The sequence below is a fragment of the Pogoniulus pusillus genome, chromosome Z (assembly GCF_015220805.1).
Source record: "Pogoniulus pusillus isolate bPogPus1 chromosome Z, bPogPus1.pri, whole genome shotgun sequence".
Taxonomy (NCBI): domain Eukaryota; kingdom Metazoa; phylum Chordata; class Aves; order Piciformes; family Lybiidae; genus Pogoniulus; species Pogoniulus pusillus.
The window spans coordinates 78,027,954-78,051,082 of NC_087309.1; the positions used below are offsets into that span (position 1 = coordinate 78,027,954).

The following is a 23,129-nucleotide window of genomic DNA, read 5'->3' on the forward strand; positions in this document are numbered from 1 at the left end:
CCTGAAGTACTGTTTCTCTGACTTTTGCAGGAATCACAACAAGACCTTTGCACAGGTAGAAAGTGTCTTTGGGTGACCATAGCATTTTTCCTTCTCAATCTCATCCCATTGCAGCTCGTCCACTAGTAAGCAATCCCTATGGGATTAAGAACATGAATAATCAATGTACGGAGCAATATTCCTTTACAGTTGGTACCCTTTATGTTTCTTTGCATAGTCCCTTGTAAGTACACCTTGCCACCTATAAAAAACTTCACAATATTGGACTGACTTCTGAAAATCAAGTTTTGTGTCTAGCAGCACATAACCACAAGATACTTCTGTGAGGGAATGTAAATTTCAGAAGTCAGTTCAGTATTTCTTAAAACTACCTCACATACTAATTCCTTTAAATGTTTATCCTGAATGCTAATGTTTTCTCTAACCCGTTTTTACCATTTTGCCAAAAAAAAAGAAAACGAAGCTTCATTCAGCAAATAAATAATCAAGTTTTAGTACTGTCTTAATATTTCATTAAGCTAACATGACATCTGCAGAAAACTAAGGCCAGGACTAACTACAAATGTATTCTAAGAGAAAACAGTTTTAAATTACTAACTTATTAACTGAAAGACACAGTTGCTGAGGTTCTGAATGAAATGGCTATTTTTGTAATTGCCTACATTCTAATGCGAAAGTTGTTTCAATCAGCAGATTTTACCAGAATCAATATGTTCTCTGCAGCTACAGAATGCTACAGAGAGCATGTAAGTGACTGAAACTGAGCTCCTCTGTGGAAGGATGCAAGCGCTTGCAAGTTCTTCTAGGTAGCAGCTACTTTTTGTTATTGATAAATTTAAATTATTCTGAGTAATACTATTATAAAGACTGAGACCATCAGGTCTGTATTTTAGCTGAGAAGTGTTAAGTTCGAAGCACTTCAAAAACATGGCATAAGCAATTAATTAAATCACTTCCACTATATTACAGAAACAATTAGTAGATAACGAAGGAGGTCCCAGGTGATTGGAGACTGGGAAATGTGATGACAACCTACAAAAAGTGTCAGAAGAAGGACCTGAAGAACTACAGACCTGTCAGTGAGACCTTCACGCTGGGCAAGTTCATGGAGCAGATCATCTTGAGTGCCATTGTGCAGCATGTGGACAGCAAACAGGTCACCAGGCCCAGTTAGCAGGAGTTCATGAAAGGCAAGTCCTCCTTGATTAACCCAATTTCCCTCAATGCCAAGGTGCCCATGTTTAGTGGGTGAAAGGCCATGGATGTTGTTTACCTGGACTTTAGTAAAGCTTTTGACACTGCCTCATACAGCATTCTCCTGCCTTGGACGAGTGGACACTTTGTTGGATTAAAAATTGTCTGGACGGCTGGGCCCAAAGAAAGAGTAGCTGTGAATGGAATTAAATTTGCTTGGTGGTCAGTCACTAGTGGTGTTTCCCAGGGCTTGATTTTGAAGACAGTTCTCTTCAGTATCTTAATCAATGATTTGGACAAGGGAATTGAGTGCCTCCTCATTAAGTTGGCAGATGATACTAAGCTGGAAGCATTGACTTGCTTGAAGGTAGAAAGTTTCTACAGATGGACCTGGGCAACCACAGTCTGTGGACTGAGGCCAGTTGTATGAGGTTCAACAAGGCCAAGTGCTGGGTCCTGCATTTTGGTTACAACAGACCCGTGCAATGCTATGGCCTTAGGGCAGAGTGGCTGGAAAGATACCCATCAGAAAAGGATATGTGATGCTGATGGACAGACAGCTGAACATGGTCCAGCAATGTGCTCAGGTGGCCAAGGTGACCAACTGCATCCTGGCCAGTATCAGAAATAGCATGACAAGCAGGGCCAGGGAAGTGATCATGCCCCCTGTACTCAGTACTGGCGAGGGGACACACCTTGAGTACTGTGTACAGTGTTTGGGCTCTTGCTACAAAAAAGACATTGAGGTGCTGAAGCATGTCCAGAGAAGGGCAACAAAGCTGGTGAAGGGTCTGCAGAACAGCTCTTTTGAGAAGCACAGAGGGAACTGGAGTTGTTTATTCTGGAGAAAAGTCTGCTGCTCAAGACCTTACTGCTCTCTTACAGCTCCCTGAAAGGAAGTTGTAGTGAGATGGGTATTGGTCTCACCTCCCTAGTAACACATGGTAAGATACAAGGAAATGGTCTCAAGTTGAACCAAGGGAGGTTTAGATTGGACAGCAGAAGGAACTTCTTCACTTAAAATCATCAAACACAGGAATAGTCTCCCCAGGGGCACAGTTGAACCCCCAGACCTGAAGGCATTTAAAAAAAAAAAAAAAGCATAAATGGGGCACTAAAGGACATGTTTTAATACCAGGCTACAAAGAGTTATACTGCCTGAACTTAATGACTCTAAATGTCTTTTCCAACCAAAATCATTCTATGATTGCATTAAAACTACTTCAAGTACACTACAGCAGTTGATCCCACAAATAGCAAATACTCATGCTATGCACTTGTGCACAAAAGCATTTTATGTGCCCATTCACACAAAAACCGAAAACCTTATTAAATGGTAATCTTTGTCTTTTTATTTATATAAGGTACATTAAAATATTAATTAATGAAATGCATACAGCAGTTGTTCCCTTGTTGGAAATACATCTTACTTAGCAGATGCCACTGTGCATCTTTCAATATTGCAATCAAATGGTTCTCATAACCTATTTGTAATTAATTAAAATCTTCCAATACCTTCCAATTCCTATTTTAGAGCTGAGATTCAAAAAATTGCATTCTGAAGGTAGAGACAACCTGGAGAAAGAGAAATCCTATAAAAGAATACTATCAAAAAAACTGAAAGCTTTAAGTGTAAGGAAATGGCTAAAACCAGAAATTTCTCTAAAATACCTGCAGCAACTCTGTCCCTCCCCAGCTCTTTGCTATGCAGAAAATGAAAGTCACATCTCTTAGAGAAGTGTTAGAAATTGGATAGCTCAGACTTCTGATCCAACTTTGAGCCTTATGCTCCACTTCTAGGTATCTTCAGCCACTGCTCCTCTTACCACTCAAATCAACGCTAGCCCAGTCACTCCACAAAGCTTATGCTGTGAGCTGCTCACATTTCTTAGATCTCTTTCAGTCTGGTCATTCGAGTGTTAACACACAGAGTAATACTTTTCAGATTTAGTTGGATTTTAATTCAAGCAGGGATCAAAGAAGTCATAAGACCACCCAGGTTCTAGGTCAATGTCTTCCAAAATCTTTTTTTTTTGTTTGATTTTTTTAAAAATATTGGCTCATGCTTGGAGGGAGGTGAGAACTTCAACAAGATTAATTACTCAGCTGTCTTCCAGTGCAAGCTGTATCATCAGAGACACAGGTAAGCATTACCAACTGTATTTTCAGAGAAAGAAATAAAGACACAGAGAGGTGCCATAATTTTCCTAGACAAGACCCCATGCTAGCACATTCTGGAATTATTCTTTTTTTAAAACAATGGACCAGCCTTGCCCACTGTAGCAAATGCCTAGGACTGTTACAATAACTTCCTCTGAATTTTAAGCATAAACTATTACCCAGATAAGCTTAAACTATAACCCAGATAAACTTTCACTGCATATAAAAAACAGTCTATGTTCAGTCTTCCATCTCTCAATCTGTTTCCTTCTCATAGGTTGTACATACTAGCATTGCTTCTCTGCAGCATTAAAAGCTAAAGACAAAACATCAGAAGGACTGTGATATAAAAAGATGAATATACTTAAACAAAAATAGATTCACTTTTGTTAACTCTTACGAATGCCTTACATACAAAAAACCAAGTCTTTTCAAATAGTAAAAAATCCCCTTGATATTGCAGCAACATTATGAGTGTTCACTTACAACAAGAGTAATGATTGTAGCAGTACACCATGATGTTACTAATGCAGAGATGATAAAGAGACAATGTCTATACTATGTGCTGAACATATTAGGCTACGCCCTGAATTCTTTACTCATCACTTACACAGGAAACAATCTAAAGGCACAGTTATTCTTTGCTCCATATGTTCTACATCACTTTTTCAAGAGCAAATATGCACATAAAATCATTGTGAATCACTATCATCCTTGATCTCTTGATTTATATCAAAGTCTGCCTATAGCAAAATGCAATGATGAATCAAGCCTCAAGATCTTTACAGTGAGCTCTGCTTCAGCGAGTAGCAGTGGACACTGAAACAGAATTCAGCAATCTTGTCAAATACAAACAGCACCAAAGTACAGATAAATGAAGAAATGTACAACTTGATATTTTCTTGTGTCATTCCCTCCTATAAATTACCTCATGGAATAAAAAAGATACAGTTAGGCTTGTTTGCATGTGAAAACATGGTGTGCAAGAATATGCTCAATCAATGCATGTGTGCACATCTTTGGCAACTGAGGTAGGTTTTTTTTCTTTTGCTCCAAATGAGTTCCAGCATCTATTTATTTGAGTTCTCAGCCATATAAACAAGCCCACTACAACTGCATTTTCAGTCTCTTTCAAGGCAGGCATTTTGGCTAACTCTTTGATTCAGGAAGTGCATTGTCTTCATCCTCAGTTTGCATAGGCTTGCTGTTTCCTCTTAAGGTTAAAAAGGAGTATCTCAGTCCCCCTGCCATACTGGGAAAAAAAAGAGAATGGAGGTGTAAGGGATAACTGTTGTATATACAACTTTATAGGTATATCCCTTTCTTTTTGAGGGATTAAAGAAAGCCAGCTTGCATAATTTAGGAATGCCTCAGAGCTATGGAAGCCATCTGAGCAACTACACCCAGTTATCGGTCAATCCAGCTGATTCATACAAACAGATGCAACACTTCATCCAAGCACAAAAATGTAACAACTCACAAGTTATAACTCATATTGAATAGGCACAAGTCAGTCAGTGTTCCCACTTCCTACACCACTTGTTTTTCACTTGGAAGCCTTACAGCTCAGAACTGCTGCTCATAAAAAACAGGAACTAACTTAATCCCACACAGTAAAACTGCAGGCATGTTTCCATCATTAAGATCCTACCACAGTAAGATTTAGAATCTGAAAACAGACAGGAAAAGATAAAACTACAGGTAATGAACGTTACATATTGAGGCAGTACTTCCTCAGGCCAGTGGTTTCAAAACTGCATCACTTAAGTGAGCCTAATCAAGAAAAGCATAAAACTATCAGCTTTTACAAATAAATGTTATTCAAGATTCACTCACCAAATATTTAGCCCTATGAAGTTTAACATGGAGAATATGTAATCTCCACCAATCAACATTCCAATGTAGGCAATGGATATATTCTGAAAGGAAAGAAAATTCATATATTTATTGAAGTAATTTTTTATCTCCAAGAAGATAAATGATAAAAATGAATTTACTTTTCTAAGGAAGTAGTTATACTCTGTTGCTGGCCACTCTAAAATCAGCAGGTAAATTAGTTTCACATTAGCCTTATAGATAATGTAACATTGAAATAAAACAATAAAAATCAGTGTGTTTTCTAAATGCACTTAGAGTGGGTTTCTGGGGAAAAATTAAAAGAAAAAAGAAAAAAAATCAGCTATTTGGTATTAGGCAAAATGAAGTTATGACTACCTTCTGAAAAGACACTTCTTAATCTTCAGAAGGGTCCAGTTCTTAAAAGCATGCTTTAGTTCTCAGGCACGAAAAGTATGCTTTAAAGTCATAATAAATGCACTGTACTACTGCTTTATAGGGTTATCTCCTTACTTTGCCAACTGAATGTGTGTCGAAAGCACTTGGCTCCAGTTCAACGCAGACAGTTTAAAAAGTTGAAGATTCTGTCTCTCACCTCATCCCCACTAAGTTTTGGGGAAACTGTCCTCTATCGACAGAAGGAAAGAACTGTCTGATCATTTTACCAACATTTTGTTGATTTCAAATGTTTTAGCAGCTAGCCTGAACCATGACATAATTTCTACCAGTTTCCACTGTGTACTTCTGCATCATAAAGCACTTCCCAACCTGAAAGCCATTTAAATGTCTCAAAGACTATTATTGCTCAGAAAATAGCAGCAGTGGTGCTCTATCTTAATGGCTCAGCGTGGACATATAAAAGTTAAAGAACACTTTTAAGGCAGATTTTGCTGTGCTGGAGGTACTGCTTTTCTTAGTCACCAATGCAAAGGAGCACCTTGACGACTGTTATTCCTATGCCTATGATAGTTTGGATTATGACACTTTTTCAGTCCACAAGTGCACAAATTTACCTTTTGCTATAACTCTTTGAGCTTACAATTCCATACTTCTCCCCAAATTGTTCTGCAAAATAGTGCTTTGGAAGTCAGTGCTGTTCCCAGCTCAATCATGCTGGTCTCACCAACACAAAAGAAGGTGCACTGGTTTAAAATTAAGACTGGGTTAGAGAAAACAGACTATAAGAACATCAAGATCATTTTAAGACGTGTGCTTTGGTGTTCATAAAACTGACCAGAATTTACACAAACCAAAATTAAAGTCTATTCAGCTAGAATACAAGTCCTCACTCAGGCTGAGGCAGTTCACCATAAAGCAATACGCTCCCTACTACAGCTTAGTCATTAATCTGTACCTAAGAATGCCCTGTAAGTGAAATTAGTTCAGCCTTGTAGGAAAGGAAAAATTAAAATAAATCAATGCGCAACATTGCTTTTTAGAGTATAACTAAGCTTCAGTGGAATAAGACAAAACAGTGTGAGCTTGTTTGACATGATCAGTGTCTCAGTACTAGCCCTCATTTTGACTTTCCAGCTCAAAGCACAGTCAGGATCACTGCTGAGTCAGTGTTCTTCCTTATCTATTTGAGCATTCTCATCTCCTTCTGCTCTGTAACTCACCTTGATGGCACCAACAACTGTTGTTGTGAGTGCAGAATTGTAATGACTGCATAGGACAGTAGAATACATCAAGAGAAACCTAAATAAAGGAGAAAAAAATGTAAATTCCACCCAGGGAGCAGTTTATCAACATTTCAAAATGTTCATCATTTTCTGAATCAGTATATTTCTGGGAAATTCAATACTACTAGTTTCAAACTCTGAAAAAATATTCAGGGAATGTATATTTTACATGAAGGATGTGCATACATAGAGCACTCAAAATATATTTTAGAATGTGCTTCTTGAGCTCTAATGGAATCATCCCTACTCTCTGTGCTTCTTAAATGTCAGTATGTGAGATTAGTTTGACTACAGGATCCAACTAATTTTTCTATTCTTCCTTTGACTCTGCAGTTTGAATAGAAACGATTCATTATTTTTGAGTCTTTCGTACTTTTCCAGGTACTTTAAAGAACAAATGTACTGAAACAGTTCCTATACTAAGGTGTTTACATTCCATTGAATTCAAAAAAGTTAGATAATCAGAAGAGATGGACAGCAAATAGATAGTGAGTACAGAAAGTAAAAAAAAAAATGTCATGTTGCTGACCACTGTACTGTGATGCAAACACTAGACAGTACTAAACAGAAACTCTATTTACATTAGTAGAAATCACTACAAGACTGAATAACTAAAGCAAAGAAGCCTAGGAAAAAAATGAATTTTATTTTACATTTGAGATTTGCAGTTTGAAATAGTCATTAAAACACCTTACTTGACTTCCATATGTCCTTACCCCAGCAAGCAGGAAAGAACAAATTGAAAGACAAATAAAAAATTTGTCCAGTGCTGGAAACGTGTTGCCTATTAAGGAAAAAAAAAAAGGAGAGAGTGAACAATATGCTATATAATCAACTGTAAACACATGAAAAGGTAGTTAGTATGAAAATGTGCAAAATCACAAAATACTTTTGATACATATTATCATTATTATCTATATTATTACTGGAAACCATTTGATGCATTTAACTTCAGAGACAACAGGATGACGGTACTCATGGCACCTAGATGCCTAGACACACCCTTGTAACACATTTAGTACTGCAGACATAGAATGGCACAATGTAAGCAATTAATATGAATGCAATACACAGAATTTGTGGGTTTGTATTTATTGATACAGATAGAACACTGTGATCAATATTATACAATAAATTCTGTTGATATGAGACAGAGAGAAAAAACAAAGAAATACTCTCCTTGAAACTTATTTCATATCATAGGTTTGTTCATTGACAGCTTTAAGTCCAAGCCTGTACTTTTGATCTCAGAAGTAAATTAAATAAGCATTTAAAAGGCCTCTCAACAATGAAGATCAATGAAAGCGCTAAATCACCACTTTGACGTCTGCTTCTTAGTGACGTGTGGCAAGCAAATACACAGTGTCACACAACTCTAAGAAACACGTCAGAGATTTTTTTTCACCTCTAGTAGCTCCAGAAAATGCCTCCTTTTAATTTGCTTAAAGTCACCTGCATGAGTACAAAACTCAGCAATGGCAGGATGTTAGTCCATGCCAAGATGTGACACGCTGAGCCTCCACCACCTGCAGTAATAGAGGGATTCTTGGGCATCTCTGACTTGACAGGATTGTGTAAATGTGCAACAACCAACTGCACGGTACAGAGAGCTATTCTGGGGGTTGCTTTCTCTTCCACTGCATCCTGCTTTCCTGTTCTCCTAGTCAACCAGCAGGAAAAGTAAGTAGCTGAAACATTCACAAACTGCAGACCCTACAAGACACAGTAGCTACCACTCCAGAGCTAAAGGAGCAGATGCAATCTTTCCAGCACGTAGACATGGTGATGACACTTTGACTGGCAAAAGCTAAATGCAGGACAAGGGCCAAAAACACTGCTAGGTAAAAGCAAGCCAATTCTTGCAGCCTGAAGATCTGCTAAATATGAGTTTTATCTACAGCAACTTGTTAGCTTTTCAATGGTATTTTTCCATTTTCTCCTTTTTTTCCTATGATAATCTTTGCGCTTCACATCTGACTCTAGTCATCCATATAATTTAATGGAACTTCTAGTATGTAAAAGACCAAGCCAATGTGTATGCACACCAAGCACTATGCATTTCTTGGATATTCATTTCTTCTTTTCAGGTAACTGAGCATTTGATTATTTGTGTCAAATCAATATGCAGGCACAAGACACTCCCGTGGAGTAAACCTAGCAACAAAGTCCAGTTCTCCCAATATGCCTCCAGGCTTGTATGCTGAGAAGGCAGTTGAAACATTACAGCCCTGTGAACTTGATCCTCACTGCATCTGCCATGAAGAACATCATCATCTGCATTTTCTAAATAAGCACAAGGTCAAACTGGCCTAACATCACAAGAAGAGATTTTACACTCAGAGTAGATTTAAATCCACCATTTTCAGGCAGTGACAATTTTCCCGTTTAAAGCAGACTTCTAAGAACGCAATGAGAAGTTCATGTGAGTCTAGGGTACAATGTCATAGAACAAATGACTCTGGAATTACTCAAGATATGCTCAAATGCTGTAATGATTTCCAGTGGCAAATCTCATACATTTCCAGAGAAGAATGCCAGTGTCTAGCCTCATTATACTGAAGAATACAGCAACTCAGTAAATTTGTGAGGGAGCCAGAAAAACACAAACCTCTTGGTGTGATACTTTACAGACCAGGACAGGAGGACTGGAAATTGTCTTGGTATTTACAGTCTCATTTTAGAGCACATGGCAAATCACACAGCGCAGCTGGACTCCTAACAGATTGCTTTAGCTGAACATCCACAGTTCTGCACTAGATCTTAATCAAAGATTCATAAAAGGGCTATTATACACACCCAGGTTCTCCTTAAAGCAAACAATCACAAGTTCTTGCTTGTGAAGAACAAGTCCCAGTCATACATTTCAAATACTAGTCACTAAGAGGAAGATAGGATTACTTCTAAAAGTAAACAAAAAACCCACCCATGCCTCAACTGAAAAAAGTGAACAAAACAGTCATCAATCTAGGATATATGATATGGCTTCTCACCTGCTGAAAGTCTCCAGTAGAAAAGCTAATAATAACTGTTGGTACCACCATGAAACAAGCATTATAGAAAAGGACACCGTATTTTCCCAATTCCTGTGCAAAGTGAAAACACAGTGTTTGGAATTACAGGAATTTGGAGAGCAAATTACTATTACTCTAGCAATCCTTCTGACATTATTGCCAATGAGCAGACAACAGAACACACTGCAAAATACAAGCTTGCAATCACTGGATCCAGTGTTAAGTAGTGAGCTGACTTCCCACTTTAGTAACTTTGCCTGGATGCTCAACAGAATATTACTTATCTGAACAGTTTCTACACAATACCAGCTAGCCAGTAACTTCCTCAGGCACTGTTAGACTCCACATGAGTCTCTGCCTGGCCAAAGAATTTCCTATTCCTATTTGTGGCCTTTCAGCATCTGAAGGGGGCCTACAAAAAAGCTGGGGAGGGACTTTTTAGAGCATCAGGGAGTGTCAGAACTAAGGGGAATGGAGCAAATCTGGAGATGGGTAGGTTCAGACTGCACGTGAGGAGGAAGTTCTTCACCATGAGAGTGGTGAGAGCCTGGAATGGGTTGCCCAGGGAGGTGGTTGAGGCCCCATCCCTGGAAGTGTTTAAGGCCAGGATGGATGAGGCTCTGGCCAGCCTGATCTAGTGTAGGGTGTCCCTGCCCATGGCAGGGGGGGTGGAACTAGATGATCCTTGTAGTCCCTTCCAACCCTGACTGATTCTATGATTCTACTCTATCTACCACAAATAAACTACAAAAGCATAGGGCAGGGTGTCTCTCTGGGACCAGCATAACAAGAAAATTAATGAAGTCTTACTCCTACATAGCACATCTGTAATCATTGGTAACTGATGTAATTTCAGTCACCTGAAGGATGACATATATCCTGTTATTTGCCTAGCTTGATGGGAAAGCAAAAGGTTATGAGAGTGAAAGAGAAACTTCCCCTTCCTCAGTTATGCTTCTTAGCAAATCTCTCAAACTGTGAGGCCGTTAAGTGCTTCTTTTGAAGAAAAATATGCTATGACTTCTGATATTATTTAAAGATGTCTATTTCCACTTTACAGAGTGAATCACGGAAGTCAGTGATAAAACTTGTATCCAGCATCTCCAAGACTAATCTTCTGTATGTTTTCACAGCATTTCATTTGAAGAGCAGCCTGCTCAATGTTTACGTAATGTACAAAGTACCAAGGTATCACGTGATTCTCTGGTATACCTGGATTTAGCGTAGACTTAGGTCTACACAAAAAAATATTACACTTCTTATAGGTATTGACTTAAAGTGGACAGGTCTCTGCTCCTACCCACATGTTTATTTTACATATACTTTACTCAAAGTGTGTTCCCAGTGAAAAAGTAATCTACCTTAGATGTACGTATCGAGTTTACAGGTAAATAATTTACTTTTGTTTTTCTTTTTTTAGCCAAAAAGCAATGTTTTAAAGCCACTACAAACTCTACCTAAAAGACTAGAGAGAAAATAATGCACATTGTTCATGTAAGCCTTGTCTGAAATACTAAGAAAAACGCTTTTCCCAGGCTGTTGAAGATGAATATAACAGCTGAAATATGAAAGCAAGTGGAACTATTTACTAGTTTGTAACTGCATGTTTATAAAGTCATATAATAAGTAACTCACCATACTGTTGTAACATTCGATTCAAATTAATCACCCTACAGTTACCTTTGGATCAATTTTCTGCTTTGTGTAAACTCCATTAGCCGCTGTGAAAATATCATTTAGTAGTACAAAGACGTAGCCTTCCAGATTAAAAGACAGATCAGACCTGGGAAAAAATTATTATATAGCAAATAAGCAAACAGGAAAGTATTACATAGTAAATAAGCAAACAGTGTATGGTGCATTGCTGTATCCTGTCTAGCTATAAAAATATCATAAATGAGGAACTGCAAATCCTGAGAGCTCCTGCATGTCAGGAGTTTTGCTTTCAGCCTTCTTTGTAAGTCAAAGTGCTTTATATTTCTCCAATCGCAGGACCATGATAAATGAGTAATTAGATAGTTCCCAGTACTCAGTGCAGAAGTGGCAGGAAATGTTCAGTTTTCATTCTGTGAAAAATTCCATCCGTCTCAATCTTAACAACCTCTTCAACTATTACTGAGAATATTTATCTGTTTTTTTTCACACAAAAAGCAGATAGTGAATGAAGTCTGACTATTTGCTTTCTATAGTCAGACTAGACATATTGTCATCCTTCCTGTTTTGACTGGTTACCTCAGTTAATTTAATAGGACATGGGTCTATCTGACTCACAGCCTATGGAAATCATTTACCTTTGTGTATAATAAAGCCAAGAAATAAAAATTAATGTTACATTTCCAGTTAAGTAAAGAAATATTCAAACAGAAGGAAACACTACAGACTAGTGTGTGAGCACTTTGTGAATTAATCTCACATGTGAGCTTCTTCAAAGTGACTAAAAAAATAGACATTGTCTAACTCAAAAGAATATTTGACAAAAATGAGTCTTTCTATCTGGAACAAGAATATATTTTTCTATTATTATTAAAATGTATGGATGTACAAAATAAATGCAGCATTCCTCACACACTTTAAACTTGCTTCATTTACAATTCTGCAAATACAGAAAACCTGGGTGGGGTGAGGGGAGAACAAATACTTCCAGCTATAGTTAATTTTTTATCTTTATATTCCTGCTCTTCCCAATGATGTCAGTAGAGAGTTTTTCCCAAATCTGTTTAATCCAGAGTAACTGATTGTGACTTAGGTTTACTTGACAATTGACAAGGAAAAACAATCCTGCTGTTGTCCCTCCTCTCATAACATAACTTTGTCTAACAAATGAAAATCTTACCCAGCTGCTATGAAAGCTCCAAGAATGATGGCAAATACGCTGACTACAATACTCAGTGGGTACCGTTTCCTGTAGATGAAAAATTAGACAGTTTACGTTTTCCTTATTTGAAGATGAGATTAAATGGTTGTCTGCCTGAAAAGTTTCAAAACAATCAGTAATCGTAGAACATTTAACAAGAGGGCACAGTCTTGATAACCTTACAGAAGCAGTGTGACTGACGATGTGCCACGCTGTCAGACCTTGGCCCTGAGAACAGAGATTGAAAAAGCATTGTGAGTGTTCTGCTACTAGATAACCATAAAAGCAAAGACTAAAGGTTTAAAGTAACAGTGCTGGAACAATCTGTGATTTACTGTGTACTGGTATTCATAATGGACATATTTCAGTGTCTTCCAGTAATCCAATAAAGGAAAGTTATTACATATCTCTCATATAGTTTTTTCCTATCACCTCTCTTGGGGAAGATTCTGTAGATCACACTCCCTGGGCTATTTTTCAGATACTTACTTTGAAGTCAAACTGAAAACTTGTACTTGAAAGGAAAAGCACGGAAGCTTAGGACAATCTTACTACATCAGCACTGACACAGAGTATAGAAAAGTATACTGCAAAACTACTATGCTGCTTATATCTGTATTGCTTTATTTTAAAATGTTGTAATTTTGCACCATACTGCTGTGTGTCTTATATATATTCCCCTTATCACTCTTCCAGGCTAGCCCCAGACTCCAATCTGGCACATGAGAAGACATCTATCACAACAATAACTACAATGCTCCTGCAGAAATCATATGTGTCAGAGGTGCACAGCTGTGGACCACAATGCCAACCACAAATGCAGTCTCTACATACATTAAGCTTTGATCACAATGAGTTAGCCATATCAACCCAAAAACTAAATGCTTTTCAAATATTGGGGTAAGCCATAAGACACTCTCGGAGTCCTTTCAGTCCTGAGGAAACACACTGCAACAGTGTGTATTTACACAGCATTCTGCATATAATCTTCCCTTAGGTTAAAATGTTTCTTGCATTCACACACCACATTGCTGTAGTCCATCTCAGAACTGATTACAACTTCCCTGACTCACAGTTTCCTTACTTACTTGTGGGAGTCCTCAGGCCAACAGGAGAAGCCAGGAAGTCCTGGTTTCCCTGAGATAATTTTACAACTAGAAAAGAATCCTGGATCATCTTCAAATACAAATCACACTGATCAACTGCTGCTTCAGCCAAAAGGTGCTAACTTAGGGGCTCTCTTATGTTGCCCAAGTTCAGCTTCAGCAAGATGTTTTTGCTCTTGTGACTTCACCTTAACCAAGAATAAGCCATCTGGACAGAACTGGTGACAAAGTTTGACTTTCATATTCCTTTCAAGTCACTACACCTAATGCTTCTTAATTTGTCATTAAAAATAACAGAACTATCTATAATTAAGGAGTTTTCTGATCTAGTGACACACTGGTTGGTAGATACCATTTTTGCTCCGTAAAGCCAGTATGTTTCTAGACTTAACTCAGAAAACTACTCTACATAAGCAGACCACCACAGAATCATCACTCTTTGGAGACTTCTTGAAGCAGCTTGCAGCTTAGGGACATCCAATGCAAGACAAAAAGCCTAATTGCTAAAAGTGTCTGAGTTATGCTCTGTTTACCCAATTCCTGTGTAAATGAGGGCAAGCTAAATTAGTTTTCAGGCATTCATTAAATGCTTTTATCTGTATCTTTCAAAAATGCTCCATAAATCCACTTTCTTTACTTTTCTCTATTTGTCCATGAAAAGCACTCATGCAATACTCTGATGAGATGTTACAAGTAATCTAAAATGATGTAAAATAAAGGTACCTTAAATGAAAAATAAAATAAAATAAAATGATCACCCAAGTATGATGATTTCCAGCAGTAAAGTAAGTGGAATGGTAAACTTCCTGAGCACTGTAAACATCGGCAAACTGTCAAAATAAAAATTAAATAAATAAACCCCAAGCACAGTGTTAAATTAACAGCATTTTTATAATTCTTATCTAATTTGATTAATCAGAAGATCAAACTATTAGTCCAGCACTAAGCAACCAAAACAAATTCCCAGTGACTCACCATATAAAAAAAAATGTCAGCCTGACACTAGAGGCAGATTAGACAACCAAATAATTTTAAAAAAACAAGATCTGCCAGTTCCTAAAACAATGTATCTGGCTACCTTCTAAAAGGTCCCTCTGCATCAGTGAATATAAAAACCACTTGTACTTACTACAGCCCCTATGATATAACTCTTTCTTCAGAATTCATGGGCAGGGTAAATATAAAGAACATGCAATATACCTGTCTCTAAAAATGTGTAACAGAAATAAAACACAAAGCAAACACACTTAGTAAACAAGCTGTACTTCCAAGGAAGTAAAACAGGTTAAAAAAAACAAACCAAAAAAAAGGAAAGTGAGAGAAACAGGACAGGTGAGACTAGCTACAAGTACTAAACAAAAAGCTACACAAAGTAATAGAGTTGGAAACTGAGATTAATTTGAGAAAATACTTGTGCACGACACTTCAGGAATCTAACAATGCAGCCATATAGACCAATCAATCCTGTTTAAGGTAACTTAGCAACTGCATTAGTAAATTATATAAATCCTAACACAGAATTTAACCACTTTACAACAGACATTTTGAAGTTAAGCAGAGAATCATATACATCTCACAGACAATCCAAACAAGGTGGAAAATTCCATAATGTAAACAAATGTCATACAGTGTAACAAAACACTATGTAACAAAATTTATTGGTATAAACACTGAGGCCATTCTTAGTTGTCTGTTATAAAATTTAGTTATGAATAGTAAATCTAAAAGATAGGTTAGACATATGAGGAGAGCATAGTGAATTTATGTTTAAAATAACTTACCAAACTTTTTATTCTAAAATTAGAGAAATGGGAGAGAAGAACCCATGTACAAAACTTCTAGAGGGATTAAACTTCCATGTCCACAGTGGCTGAAGAGCTACTAGGGCAGTACTGGCAAAGTCATGACATCTGCCTGAACAGTCACTTCAGAATAACTGAACATGTGCAACAAGAAGTTTTAGAACCAGGCATCTCAATGTTGCTAGTTCTACTAATTCTATACATAAATTCTATAAATAAAATTAGTTCTACAAATAAAATGTAAACAAATTAAAAGTAATACATTTTGTCTCATGGCACCTGTCTTAAAGTTATGAGATGCTGAAAACCTGCAAAATTCTCTGCTTTGGTTGAGTTTACTACCAGGTACACAAGTGCTTCTAACAAGAAGAAACCACAGCACTGGTGCAGTATCCTCCAGTCTTGGCACTGCCATTATGCTTCTGCAATCTTCTTCCAAGGAAAATCTAGTCATCCAAACAGTTACAGCAGGTCGTTACACCTTACACCATTTTAGCACTACCATGGAAGCAACTCTCATGAATCTATGCTCATAGGCATACACAAGGCAACAAGGACTTCAGCAATGTCCTCACAATCTGCTTTTGGAGCTTAACAGGGGTAGGCCACTGCCACTACCACACCACTACACAGTGGTTTTCCATCCCTTGGTGATCTCTAAATAACCTGAACTGACATCATGGTACAAAACTTTCCTTTATTCTTCTTCATTCAAAACCAGCTTTCAAACTCTTTGGTTAGGACATCCAGGAAAAGCTGATGAGCAGAGAAGTGAAAGCAATTCCATTGTTTCAGAGAAGTATTGTGATTTTCTAGCAGTACAGGCCTGGCTAAGCTCCTCTTGAAATAAGCATACACTTGTAAACAAATCAAATGTTTAGATAAGAATTTCATAGCAGTATCAGGGGGTTAGACAGACAGACATTATATGCATTGAAGACCCTATGCAATGTGTTGCTTTAGTGTTTAGCTTTCACTCCCACAAAAGGGTAAAATCCAGTCTATTTAAAACTTTCATTTACTGTACCTGAGTTTGCCGGTACTTGATAATCCACTTATGTGGTTTCCAACATAGATCAGAGGCAGAGGAAACAACTGTGATAAAATTAAAAGCACAACTCAGATTATTATGCTCTAAAGCACCTGACAGAATTTGTAAATGCAGTATCAGAAGTATTTTCAGCAAGAAAGAGGTGGAGTTTCTCAGAAAAAAAAAGTAACTATGATGCAAATTGATACAGCTCTTGTTCACATGAACATTCACAGTTTCACTGACTCAATTATAAAAGTAACACTCTACCTCTGCTGAGAGACAGATTCTGTTTTATTTTAATACCCATTCCAACGTTGGGATGTTACTTATAAAGTAATAATAATAGTAGCTAAACAAGCAAAAGAGTAGCTAGAATAAAAGAATTTATAAACTCTAAGTATGCTGTGCTTCTCTAGGTACTCCACTCCACATTAGTATGTCTGGAAGATAAACCGTTTCAGATCTGAATTATGCTGTGTGAGGCACCAGAACAGAAAGACAAGTATTCAAGGGTAAATTAAACTTCAGAGCTTTAAGAAAATATAAGAAGCCAGGGATTTCTACGGAATACTCAGGGCAGCTCAAAGCTGTTGATTCTCCCACTACAGAAAAGTTGCAGAAGATTAAAGGATATCACAGTCATCAGTGAGGACAAAGGTGGCATGCCCATGTAGTCACATTCACTATCAATCAAACCGAGCTGAAATGGCAGAAAGACAAAACAGATCTTCTGCCCTAACGTGTAATAAACAGTTGTAGTTGTACATGCTTCAGGAGACATTGTGTTTGTTAGAGGCTATACCTCCTCAATGCATTTTGTGCTTGAAAAGTAGAGTATATTTTACCTGTGTTGAAAATTCTGCATTTCTTTTACAGCAAGGAGAAATGCAGTAGAGGTTAATTCCCGGTAACTAAAGTTAACTTTTAAGTGAAAGTAAAAGTAAGTAGGACTATAAAGTAAACAGGAGTGTAAGTAGCAATAAATATTCAGCCTTGTAAAGATCTGCAGATTTTTTATAATGCATTTTCTCTTCTGGAGATTTTATTTAGGAAAAAAAAATTTCGTTTATAGGATTAAAACAAAGCTAGTATTACATTATTTTTCCCCTGAAATTCATTTATGGTATAGACAAAAATAAAACACCCGGCACAACATCAGAGACTGGTCAAAGAATTAGTTTTAAAAGGTCAAGAACTCCGAAGCTTTGTCACTGAAATAAGCACTTAGCTACTTTAAAACTTTAGCTGAAAGCATTGAAGACATATATCAATTCGGGAGTGAAAAGCAGTGATAATCGTCGTGTCAATGACAGGGAAAAACTGTCAAAAGGACGAATAGTCCTCAAAGGGTGCTTTAAAAAGTAAATAAATCAACAATGAGCTATCCAGCTGATTCACTGTGGTTAGTCAAATCGAGCACTACAAACAATACACAAGTCCTGGATGCTGGAGTGCTGATGACTCCCAGCACATCCAGGAAAGTCTTCCAAAACATAGGTATCATTAGGGTAAAGAAAACTGGTGCTGATTTTAAAGCGAAAGCAACCGCAGAAAGGTAGTAGATGGGGTGGGGGAGGACAAAAGGAAGAAACTTGAGCTCTCAATAGATTGTTTATACACAAAATTCAAAACTGTCCTCTGGGAAATCACCCTCTTTCATATTTTGTAGCAGAATTGTCCATATTATATACCAATGCTATAGGCATTCCTACAAGATTTTTACATGCAGAAATGCCAATGATTTCAACATGAATTAGGAATAAACAGCATTCACCGATAGCTGTGAGACATTCGTAGTAAACGCTATATGTATAGAGAATATGATACTGGTGAGAATACTGGTCTGAATATCCGTGATGTCTGAGCCCTGCAGCAGAGCTAGGAGCTAACTCTGTGCATCTCTGAGCAAATACTAATACTCTGTAATTAAGCATAATTACACAGGCTATGCATCAGTGCAAAGATCCAGCAACACTGCACATGGATGCAAAGATCTACAAGCATCATTGCTGTAGTCATGTCAGATCCCAGATCCCAATCTGAGATGATAAAACATCCTCTTGTATTTGCTCTTTCCTGCCTCTTTAGACTGTAACACAACTAAGTTCTGTACAATGCAGACAGCCTTTCTCCCTTCATGCTGTGATCAAAATTCTTTCTTAAACATACAGCTCACATTGATCCCACAGGGAGATGTATACATCCAGAAAAATACTTCAGGAATCTAAAAAAGATCATCCAGCTGTATGCATCTTTTCTCATGTACCACATAACAAGGTGGCACTAGATTTCTCAGTAGACAAAGAGCCAGAATACTGCAGTGAAACTATCAAATCCAATACCACATGAATCAGACATACAAATAAACACGTTTGACAAATGAATATAATTTTTTTCATGTTCTTCCCTTGTATCTTGTCTCAATGAAAAAGAAAGATGCTGTAAGAGGTAACAGTTTCTTATCAATACCAAAGCCTATATAATTCTTACCTTCACAGGTATACTCTTGTCAAAATCAGGAAAGTGAACAATCTTACTTAGTTTTGACACGTACAAGATAAGTATAGTGGCTGCCATCTAAACAAAAAAAGAAAAAACAAGAAGTCATGCATAAGCAGAATTGTAATGTATGAATAAAAGAACTCCAAAGATAAAAACTTTATATGCATTTAACAAATAGCTTTAGTAGTAATGGTAATCAAAATTAAAAAAGGAAACAAAGTAAAATAATAATGGTTAGATTCAATGATCTAAAAAGTCTTTCCCAACTGAAGGGATTTTGTGATTACATATTTCAACAATACAGTATATAATTAATAAACTAGATTTATTCATCAGTTTTGCCAGTTTTTTATTTAAAAGTACAATAGAGACACATGCTTTACTAGTTAGACAAAATCAGTGGCACTCTGTGAAGCAATGTATGCTGAGAACAAGCTGAGGAAATAAAACAGGATGTGATCCCAGACCTGGAGTGCCATTTAATCTGTAAAATCATTCCTACAGCATTTTCAGTAATGTGAGACAGAGGTTGTGCACTTATCAGTCCACTGACAACATGAGGAATAAACAATAATGATACTGACAGAATGAAGGAGAATATCCGAGCAATCTACACCATAACAGTTTATGCTGGTCCCCAGGGCGGGGAATAAATGTTAAAATTGTCCTGATACAAAAATACAGTAATCAATTATCTAGAGAATAAGGTGGAGTCACGTTCTGCAGACTAAAGCATTATACCATATTATATGCGCCTTACAAAGTGTACAGGGAAATCTTGGAAAGATCAGTCAATACAAAATGAAAATGCCTTTGTGACTTAGGTTCTGCAAAGAAACAAAGCCGTATCACTGCCCTTAAAGTGAACTATTGCCGTATCTTCTTTTCTCTGGCTTGCACCAAAACATGGATATGTGAAACTCTCCTCCTCTCACACAGCAAAAACTTTACAAGATATGTGACTCTCTTCAGCACCAACCAGCAGAGATGGCAGACTTGCAGCAGACTGTTTTTCACCTCTTTCTCACTACTCCTTAGCTACAAAGGTCATTTGCTTCAAGACTCCAGCATTCTCAGCCATTCCTCTGCAGAACTACACATTCTTCTTTACGAACAAGATACACGAGCATCTGAACTTCGTTTTCACTATTCTACATTTACTATCTATTAACAACAAAAATAATGAAAAATGTATTTCTACTGCAGTACTGCAATTTTCCCATAAGCAAATAAGGTAACAACCAAAATAATGTGGTAGTCCTCTTAGAAAACTGCTGGGATAGAGGGGATAAGGAAACATTTGGCTCGATTACAAATAGGAGCCATATTTCTGCACATAATCCACAACTGTTCAAGGACTCTCAGTGAATCTACGTGCTTACTGAACAAGTACTGAGTTTTGAAGGTCAGACCTCTTAATTACTGAACTCTACAAAGGGAAACAAATTTCATTTCCAGCCTTTCACATGACTCTTCTCGGTTTTAACTAGAGATGCAAATTCCTTGATTGTAAAAAACCACTCTTCCTTACAGTGTATCTAATCCAGAAAATGAGTAGTGCAGTATAACAGAGATTTCCTCTGCTAAAATACATCTCTATGTTAACACTAGTTTAACTTTGTAAACAATTAGTAGTCTTAGTACACTTTACTTGTGAACATACCTGCCCAATTCCAAGAAAGATTGGTGATGGAAAGCTGAAAAACATTTTAAAATATTTAATAGTAGAAAGATTTTAAATAATCAACACCAAAAAAACAAAAAAGCAGACAGGAGGGAATTTTAAAAAAGGGTGGAGGGGAAGAAGACACTGACATGGAGCACCAAAGTCAAATAGAGAGTATGTGGATGACTGGCCACTTAGCTTTAGCTGCAAGTAGGGATACTTCAATGTTAAATAAGCAGAAACTTTTAACTAGACATCTGCACAGCTTTTGTGCCTCCATTTCCACCTGCCTAAATCTAGATCAAGTTAAAACCAATAAAGGTATGGCAGTAACTGATGATCCTCTGTATGCGTAGTAAAATACAAGCAAGGAAATTATTTACAATAGAGGGCTGCTTTATACCATAATCAGCGGTGTCTGCAGCTTCTCTTCCCTAAAACCTTTGAGGTCACGGAACAACCTGAACATTTCAACTCCTGTAGCTAAGCACGACCACTCAACACTTTGCTGCCTGTACTGTCAGAGATGGTCTCACAGAAGCTTGTACCCAGGGAATCTAAATAGAATGCCTCTCATTCTCCATGCACATGTGCACCAACAGATACCTATGGAGGGTCCACAGTCTTGAAAAGCTTTGCAATTTTCCATTATCAAGGCTCCTTGACGTTGTGGCTGTGTATCATGGAAGCCACCAGGAACAGCTATACTATTTCTTGATGTGCTGAAAAATCCGTATCTCAAATGAGCACCGGGCATTAGGAAGAGCCAAAAATATTCTGGAATGTAGTAGGAATATAGTAGGAAAGCAGTAAGAACACTGGAGCCATAACAGAGATAAAGGGTGAGGAGCAGCCTGGAGCAAAAGGGATTCCGGGAAACAAAGGTATTGGGGGAAAGGGAAAAAAATATAAAAAGAAACACGACTTCCATTCATAAAAACACAGAAACTTCAATCACCTGCACTACATAGATTTCTCCAGATATTAATGATCAGCAGAGCCCTAAAAATTCCCAGCAATGCTATAACCTTTTTACACAAAAATTAAGCTTACTGATTGGCACACTGTCCTTGATTATCTTTTACAGATGTGCTAGATGTCTGCCTGGGATCCATAGGCAGCTGTAGATTGTATGATGCAAAGAATACCAAAACTGCCACTCGCCTTCTAGCATTTCTGGGAGATGTTATACATACAACTGTTATGTGTTCAGATACAACTGAATGTTAGAAAATAACAAGTTTTTTTTTCCCCTTTTGTTGCCTTCCCCCTCCCCCCCTTTTCTGTTTCTTGTTCATAATGAGCTAAACCAGCAAAACCTGAGCAAACCTTTTGAGTAAATAATGTTAATGATTACAAGGCTGTATTTACTGGACAGCAACGCCGTATAGGACCGCCCATCAAGTCACAAACAGCTTTTCAGTGTTTCTATGATTAAGACACTTTCTGAGGTTCAGCTTTTGGTTACCTCAATAAAGAAAGGTGCTCCCAGAAAAGTAACATGATTGATTGGCAAGATTGCTTGGCAGGAACAGCTACAGGAAACACTCTCCCTGAAGGGTCTGCACTGGTATGACAAGCAAAACACCAGCCTCTATGCTGGGAATAATGAAATGCCTTCGAGGAAAAGATTGGCATGCTTCAATAACACGCTTGCCAAGGGCTCTGCCAATAGGCGGTGTAGCAAAAGTACATACTGGGGACAAATGGAGACCGAAATTGGAGAAACTGACGCAGTTCTCAGCACATTCCCCAACCTCTCCGGTGCTAAAGCTCACCTAATTGCCCCTGTACCCAAACTGAATGAACATGACTGTTACAGTAACAATAATGAAAACGCTGTCTCGACGGGCTGTGCCGTCCTACTCCGCCTTGGGAGCAAGGTACAACCTGCCTTCGCGGGTGTAGCAGCTGCCCGCGGGATGACCCGGCCGAGCCAGGCCAGGCGCCTGTTCTGCCGCGGCTTGAGGCGCGGCCCAGCGCGCCGCCGGCCCTCACCTGAAGGCGCTGAGCAGGGCCTTGTTTATCAGCACGATGAGGAAGGAGCACGTTCCATAGAAGACGGCTGAGAGCACCTTGGGCAGCGTCGAGGGCACGGCCGCACCCGCCGCCTCCCCAGCGGGCTGCCCGGCGCTCATGGCGGCGGCAGGACACGGCAGCGCCCCGCCACCCGCTGCACTAGTGCGGCGGGACGGGCCGCCGCCCCACCTCCGCGGCCCGGCTCGGCCCAGCCCCGAGCGGCGAGGGCTGGCGGCGGCTGCAGGACGCCCCCTAGCGTGGCAA

At 38.2% G+C, this 23,129-nt stretch overlaps 1 protein-coding gene across 3 annotated transcripts; it reads right to left on the reverse strand.

Annotated features, from left to right (window-relative positions):
- SLC35D2 (solute carrier family 35 member D2) lies at window positions 1-22,998 on the reverse strand. 3 transcript variants are annotated; one of them, XM_064176440.1, is made up of 12 exons: window positions 22,845-22,998; window positions 20,844-20,877; window positions 19,169-19,255; window positions 16,673-16,740; window positions 14,602-14,673; window positions 12,717-12,785; window positions 11,564-11,666; window positions 9,863-9,955; window positions 7,589-7,656; window positions 6,810-6,888; window positions 5,191-5,273; window positions 1-136 (listed from the first exon to the last, which is right to left on the reverse strand). In XM_064176440.1, exons 1-12 carry the CDS (start codon window positions 22,982-22,984, stop codon window positions 34-36), a joined length of 999 nt encoding a protein of 332 aa, XP_064032510.1. In that variant the 5' UTR covers window positions 22,985-22,998; the 3' UTR covers window positions 1-33. The 3 variants fall into 3 exon arrangements, with proteins under 3 accessions (XP_064032510.1, XP_064032509.1, XP_064032511.1); XM_064176439.1 differs by lacking the exon at window positions 1-136 and adding an exon at window positions 2,521-4,606; XM_064176441.1 differs by lacking the exons at window positions 1-136; window positions 14,602-14,673 and adding an exon at window positions 2,521-4,606.
- Between the last annotated feature and the right edge of the window lie 131 nt (window positions 22,999-23,129).